At 57.5% G+C, this 6,941-nt stretch overlaps 1 protein-coding gene across 1 annotated transcript; it reads right to left on the reverse strand.

Moving 5' to 3' along the window:
- Positions 1-1,462: 1,462 nt before the first annotated feature.
- On the reverse strand, positions 1,463-6,941 carry LOC117003199 (protocadherin-10-like). The gene is made up of 4 exons (XM_033072923.1): positions 4,300-6,941; positions 3,143-3,201; positions 2,950-3,038; positions 1,463-2,743 (listed from the first exon to the last, which is right to left on the reverse strand). Exons 1-4 carry the CDS (start codon positions 6,772-6,774, stop codon positions 2,496-2,498), a joined length of 2,871 nt encoding a protein of 956 aa, XP_032928814.1. The 5' UTR covers positions 6,775-6,941; the 3' UTR covers positions 1,463-2,495.

Genomic DNA, 6,941 nt, shown 5'->3' on the forward strand with positions numbered 1-6,941 from the left:
GGGAATGAGACAGAAAACACCACTTTTATGTTTTCGTTCAGCTCTTGGATGCCATGAAGCACAGGGTGTGCTGGGTGCTTTTGCTGTGTGAGTGGAGCACAGGGAGCAGCTCAGTCCTCCTGCAAGGGGCTCAGCTGAGCCCCCACGAGCTCTCTGCAGAGGGGCTGCAGTCCTCTCCCAGTGCTGACCAGCACCACCTAAAAATGCAGGGAGGATGCTGCCAGAGTTAATCCATGAGGGGGAGATGCTGGCTGCCCTGCAGGGAGCCAGGTCCATTTGATGCTTTTATTACTTCTTCAGGCTGTTATTAATCTTATTGTATCACTTTACATAATTCCCTTGTTCTTATGAAGCAGTGGAACAGGCTAATGCTGTACAGAGGTCTCAGGTAGTAGCTGTTTGGGGTTCTTTTTTACCCTTAACACTCTCTGGAGACCCTTGAAGAATGCACTTGGCAGCATAAAATCCTTCCTCCTACCGTCTAATTGGGACAGGGAATATTTCATCTACCCGCAGTCAGGCAGATGTGAGCTGGGACTGAAGTCACCAGAAGCAGCCAGGTCCCTTTCATGTCCCAAGCACTGTCCTCCCGGGCCCCTGACTCCCACGAGGCCCCTTTGAGGGCTCCCTGTCCCCTGCTTCCACTCAAGAGCACATTGCCCACTTGCAGACAAGGACTTTTCTGGGTTAATCCCAAAAGCCGCATTGCAGCCTCCCCACGCCAGCCACCAAGCAAGTTCAGGGTATGAGAAGGACAAGCACAGCCTGGCCACCTCAGGGCTTCATCTGAAAGCCAAGTGCTTCCCACAACAAGCCAACAAATCCAGGCTTGCCTATGCCCAGGGAGCTGGTCCTTACACCTGGCACAGACCCAGGTTATCTCTGGCTCCTGAGGCAAACTGCTGGTTGCCTATCCAGGGAAAAGGGTAAATTAACCACAGAAAGCACCCTAACAACCACGGGTTGTTCTGCCATTAGTGCCACACCCAGCCCCTCTCCCCAGCAGCTTGTGGATGCCCACACCACGGTGCAAATTCCCCTCTGCCCGAGCTGGAGCATGGAGCAAGGAGCTGTGTGACATCTCCAGCTCCCTCTGGACATCACCCCAAAGTGCTCCTGAGTCCAGAGAAGGAGGGAAGGGGACCTTAAGCCCCCAGACTGCAGGTGAAGTGAATAAAATGAGCTCTCTGCATAAAAGCAGCTCTCTGCTCCAGAACTCAGAAGGACAGACACATTTTCTGGAGCTGGGAGTACAGCTCCAAGAGCTGTGCAGCAATCCCTGCTGTTGGGTGCAACTTGGGGACAGCCAGGAGCCAGGGTGAGCTATTAAAATACAATTTATTGGTACAAATCAGACATAGTGAAACAAACTCCGTTTAGAAAGAGCTGTCATGTTCTGCACAGATGGATTCAAAATGAACTGTCCCATGACCAGAGCAATTGGCAATGCTGACACACAGACTGGTGGACAGGTGCAGGGTGCACAAGGTAGGGGAGAGACTGTTCTGGGACTGGAGTCCTGCCCTTGGGGGCTCCTGAACGCCAGCTAAAAGTTCTCAAAGAGAAAAAGGGCACATTTGGAGATGTTTGTCCTGTGCAGGTGGGGCCCCCAGTGCACCAGTCAGTGCAGGGGTTCCTCCAGGCATTCAGGACTTGGGGAAAACAGAGATCTGAGTGAGGGCAGGGGCTGGAGGGAAGAGAGTGTCACCTGTGCTGGGGTCACTCCGATGGTTGGAAACTGTTTTTCTTTCAGATGATGTTGCCTTGGGCTAGAGAGCTGCCCAGCAGGGCCTCACCTTGTGCATCTCTCAGGTGCTTAAGCTAGCAGTTCTGGCCATCCAGCCTGTATGTGCACATGCTGTTCCTGGAACAAAGGCTGTCTCTGCCCTGGACCTGGGCTATGTCCAGCCCTGCAAATGTTGGGTCAGGGTTTGAAGAGAAGCACTCATGAGCTGGGTTTTGCACTCACTTCCCAGAGAAGACAGACACCAATTGCTGCTCTAGACATGCAACACATCCTGCTGGATCTCGGGGACAGAGATCACTGTCCCAGTGTGTAAGGTCAGGCTTGGTTGAGCCAGGCTTGGTCTGCACAGCTTTCCATGGGACAGAGATACAGGCATGCAGCTCAGTACATTCACACAGCCAGACAAGACAAAGAAGTGACAATGTTTACAGAGATGAATGGTCCCTAAGGGGACATGGGAATGGGCAAACTCAAGGCAGATTTGCTTAAATCTGGTCATATGGACCTCAAACAGCACCTGCTGCCAATACAGCTCTGCAAGATGAGATGGGAGAAATTCCCCTCTCCACCACCCCCCAATCCCTGTAATTTTCAGTCTCTTCCTCCTTAAATTCTTCCCACATGCTCTGTTGAGCCACTCTCCCAACAATGCCAAAAATCTTGAGTGGTCCATACATGGAGGTGTGTGCTGTGGGTGGACCTGGCAGCTGAAATAATGCAGAAGATTCCAAGGATAGAGCCATCCAGGCTATTTCAGGTCGTTGTTGATAACCACACTGTCATGCATGTCACAGTAAGTTGTCATCTTCTTCCTCTTGCCAAAGGTGGAGAAGCTGTTTTTGTTCTCCCGGCCTGGGAAGAGAGGCCCATCCTTGCTGGAAAGCAGAGTGGGGGTGCCTGGGATGTAAACGTTGTGCTGATAATCCAGGGCTGGGTACAAGGGGCTGTACTGGGGTGTCCAGATGCTGTTGGGACCTGCTGAAGCCTTCTGAAACTCTGGAGAAAAGATGAGCATAAGGTTGGCTCGGGTCACATCCACATCCCAGGATGCAAGTCCTGTGTCACTAACCTGCATCCTGGTGCCTGGACACCCCTTCCACCCACAAAACTTCACCACTGCTAGGGACAGGGATGTGATGCCCCCCACTGCACCTCCAAAAGTGACCAGAGGGTCTTCCCAGCCCCAGTATCCCAATACTAACCAGAGACAGGGGTCACCAGTGTGCACAGCCTCTCGTGTTCCTTCTGGAGGGCTCTACGGATTTCCCCCACATCTTCCAGGCTCTGGGAGCTAAAGAGAAGAGGCTGGATCAAAGCTGTGTGGGATATAACCTCCCCATTCCCATATCCCCTTTCCACCTGCTTCCTCTCTTCCCCCAGTGCTGGATTCTGTACCTTTTCAGGGCAGCTCTCTGTGTGCTTGGGGGCAGCCAGTCAGTGTTGGGCTGCTTGGCCTGGAAAACACAGGGAAGAACAAGGCTGGTTACTGGGACCCTCTGTCCATCAGCCCTGGGACCCTTTGTCAAAAACCCAGCCCTGCCAGCACAAGGCTGCAGCAGGCAGGGATGCAGCACCACATCTCCACTTTCCCTGGGCCCTTTACGGAGAAGCAAGCAGCAGAAAAAAATCCTGGTTTGGGGAAACTGAGAGAGCATTGAATCAGTACGTTCCCTTCTATTGGGGTGGTTTTGGGCTTGTCTTCTGCCTCTGGGAGTTTTCAGCCTGTCATTCTGGGGAGAGACAGGTGGTTTTCCTATTCCTGTTAATTTTCAAAAGCCTGTTTTGCATGTGCAGTGTTTACTTAGCCCAGGTCTGAGAGGCCAATTGATGAGAGATGCAGAAATTGGCTGCATGCTCAATGTCCCAGGAGGGTTGCAAAAACTGCAGGAAAATCTAATGAAGTGTCAGGGAAGAGAGTCCGGGGTGCAAGGAGACACGTGGAGAGACTCTCTTGGCAGAGAGAAGGGAAGGGCTGGTTTATTAAAAATCAAATGTAAGTGGATTAGACGCCTCATCACTCTCCATCCTTGTAATCGTGTTTTGGAGAGTCTTTCATTGGGAAAATTAGACATTCCTCACTTCAATACCTAACAAATGTTGACATCAAAATCCTGCCCCGAAGACCCCACTCCCTGCCTGCTGGCACAGCCTGCTGCAGAACAGCAGCCAGGCCCGGGACACTGCGGCCAGCACAGGGCAAGCAGAGCAGCAGCGATGCTCAGGCTGTCCCGGTGTGAATTCCTTACCCACGCGAAGGAGAAGCCATCCCCACCATCCCACCGCCCCAGGGCACTGGAGCATCTCTGCTGCCTCTAATGGGTACAAAAGACGGTGAGAAGGGATTTCCTCTCGCTTCAGCCGAGCCTGGCGCTCCCCCGGTAATTAGACCCGTCGGGAAGCTCGGTGGAGATCCCGCTGCCTGACGGCTCCTAATTCCCGCACTGATCAAAGGCTCCGGTTATTCCCTGCCAGAAGCCGTGCCTGGTTTCCCTCGTGGCAGAGGCTGAGGGAGGGGGCTGGGGGGACCTGCGGAGTGCTGGGCTTTATATTACCTCTTTGGAGACCTGGAGATGCTGGTCTGGCCGGGATCTCTTCCCGGGATCCTTCTCGTTGTTCCGTGGGGGACTGCAGGGTTTGAGGAACATGAAGTCGCTCTGAGCAGACTCAGGACCGAGGCAGACCTTGTAGCAATAGCCTGGGGGGCCGCCCGCAGGCACATCAAGGCAGGTGGCAGCCGCGGTCCCTGCAGGGGGCTGTGCCGTCAGGTTGGAAGTCTTCAGGCCATCAGAGGAGGGTCTGGACCCGGGACAGCAGTGGCAGCGAGGTGGCGAGCAGCTGTTCCCTTGGCGGGAGCGCCGCTCTCCGCGGCAGCGAATGGCTGTGAGGATGAGGATGGCGAGGAGGAAGGTGAAGGAGATGGAGCCCAGGGAGACGAGAAGGTAGAGGGTGAGTGGGGAAGATGAGGAGACTTCTGGAGGGAGGCTGAACTCGCTGAAGTCAGAGAGAGTCTGGGGCATGGTCTCCACCACCGAAAGCAGGAGGGACACGGTGGCAGAGAGGGCTGGCTGCCCTCCATCCCGCACCTGCACCACCAGCTGCTGCCGGCTCGCGTCCTGCTCCAGAAAGGACCGCAGGGTGCGCAGCTCACCCGTGTCGGGTGCCACGCTGAAGAGGGTGAAGTCAGTGGCCTGGAGGAGCTGGTAGGAGAGGCGAGAGTTCAGCCCCGCATCCGCGTCCACCGCCGACACCGTGCCCACGAGGTAGCCAGGCCTGGCCGATCGCGGCACCAGCTCGGTGGCGACGGAGCCGTTGCGTGGCATGGGGGAAACGATGACGGGGGCGTTGTCATTCTGGTCCAACACAAAGATGTGGACGGTGACGTTGGCACTGAGCGGGGGAAACCCCGCGTCCTGTGCTTGCACCTGGATCTGGAAGCTGCGGATCTGCTCATAGTCGAGGGAGCGCAGCGCGTACATGTGCCCGCTGTCTGAGTTGATGGACACGTAGGTGCCCACGGGCATGCCGTGGATGTGCCCATCGGCAATGGAATAGGACAGGTAGGCGTTTTGCTGGCAGTCAGGGTCTAACGCACTGACGGAGCAGATGGAGGCACCCGGTGCGTTGTTCTCCATCACATAGACGCTGTAGGAGGGCTGGAGGAAGCGCGGTGCGTTGTCGTTCACGTCAGACACGGGGATGGTGAGGGTGCTGCGGGTCAGCAGGGCAGGCGAGCCCATGTCCCGTGCCGTGATGCTGACATTGTACTCAGGCACGACCTCCCGGTCCAGCGCTTGCGTGGTGACCAGCGTGTAGTAGTTCCGGAAGGAGGAGCGGAGCTCGAATGGCACATTGGGGCTAACCTCACAGCTCACACGCCCGTTGTCCCCAGAGTCCCGGTCCAGAACGCTGATGACAGCGATCACAGTGCCTGGGGGGGCATCCTCCAGCACGGGTGTGGACACAGAGGTGAGCGTCACCTCTGGCGCATTGTCATTGACATCAAGGAGGTGCACAAGCACCCTGCAGTGCACAGCCACAGCTGAGGGCCCGCGGTCCTTGGCTTGTACATAGAGCTCGTGGGTGCTGGCCCGCTCGTAGTCCAGGCGGCCCTTCAGCAGCACCTGCCCGCTGCGGGGCTCTATGTGGAAGAGCTCTCGGACACGAGGCGGTGCGTGCCCACTGAAGGAGTACTCAATCTCCCCGTTGGGGCCCTCATCCAGGTCAGTGGCATTGAGCTGGATGACCAGAGTGCCAGCAGGAGCATCCTCAGGAAGGCTCACACCATAGGAGGGCTGGTCGAAGGCAGGCACGTTGTCGTTGGCGTCCAGCACCGTGACGAGGATGTGCGCTGTGCCCGAGCGCTCGGGGACGCCGCCGTCGAGAGCGGTGAGCAGCACCCGGTGCACGCGTTGCTGCTCACGGTCGAGGGCACGCTCCAGCACCAGCTCTGCAAATTTGCTGGCATCGCTGCGTGTCTGCACCTCGAGTGAGAAGAAGCCATTGGGGCTGAGGCGGTAGGTGTGCACAGAATTGGTCCCCACGTCAGGATCCTGGGCGCTCTCCAGTGGGAAGCGGGCGCCCAGCACTGCAGACTCGGCCACCTCCAGCACGTATTCTTGCCAAGGGAAGGTGGGTGCGTGGTCGTTGATGTCCAGCACCTCCACCTCGACACGGTAGAGCTCCAGAGGGCTCTCGACGAGGAGCTGCAGGTGGAGCAGGCAGGTCCCCCCGGCCTCGCACACCTCCTCCCGGTCAATCCGCTCGTTCACAAAGAGGATCCCGTTCTCCAGGTTCACCTCCAGGTGCTGCCTGGCCCCGGCCCGTGACACGATGCGGAACCTCCGCGCTGACAGAGTGGACACATCCAGTCCCAGGTCCTCACCCAGGTTGGCCACGAAGGCTCCGTGCTCCAGCTCCTCCGGCACGGCGTAGCGCAGCTGCCCCCGCGCCGGGGGCTCGGCCAACAGGAGGAAGAGGAGGGTGCGGAGGAAGAGCTGCCCCCGCCCGGAGCCTGCCCCGGCCCCCATGGCCCCGCGGCAATCCCGGGGACGAGGAGTCGCACCCGCGCCACCGCCTCCTCCCTCGCCTTCGCTTGCCTCTTGCACTTTCAAAGAGTTTAGGGCTCCCGGGGGCGGCGGAGGAGGGCCTTGCCCGGAGCTACGGGGCCGAACCGCGGCCACCGGCAGTCTCTTAA

This window comes from Catharus ustulatus, chromosome 15 (genome assembly GCF_009819885.2).
Source record: "Catharus ustulatus isolate bCatUst1 chromosome 15, bCatUst1.pri.v2, whole genome shotgun sequence".
NCBI lineage: Eukaryota > Metazoa > Chordata > Aves > Passeriformes > Turdidae > Catharus > Catharus ustulatus.

Coding starts and splice junctions, on each gene's coding strand:
- LOC117003199 (XM_033072923.1), bottom strand. CDS start 6,774: ATGGGGGCCGGGGCAGGCTCCGGGCGGGGGCAGCTCTTCCTCCGCACC. Junction 3,202..4,299: donor ATCTCCAGGTCTCCAAAGAG/GTAATATAAAGC, acceptor TGTGTTTTCCAG/GCCAAGCAGCCCAACACTGA. Junction 2,744..2,949: donor ACTGGTGACCCCTGTCTCTG/GTTAGTATTGGG, acceptor TCTTTTCTCCAG/AGTTTCAGAAGGCTTCAGCA.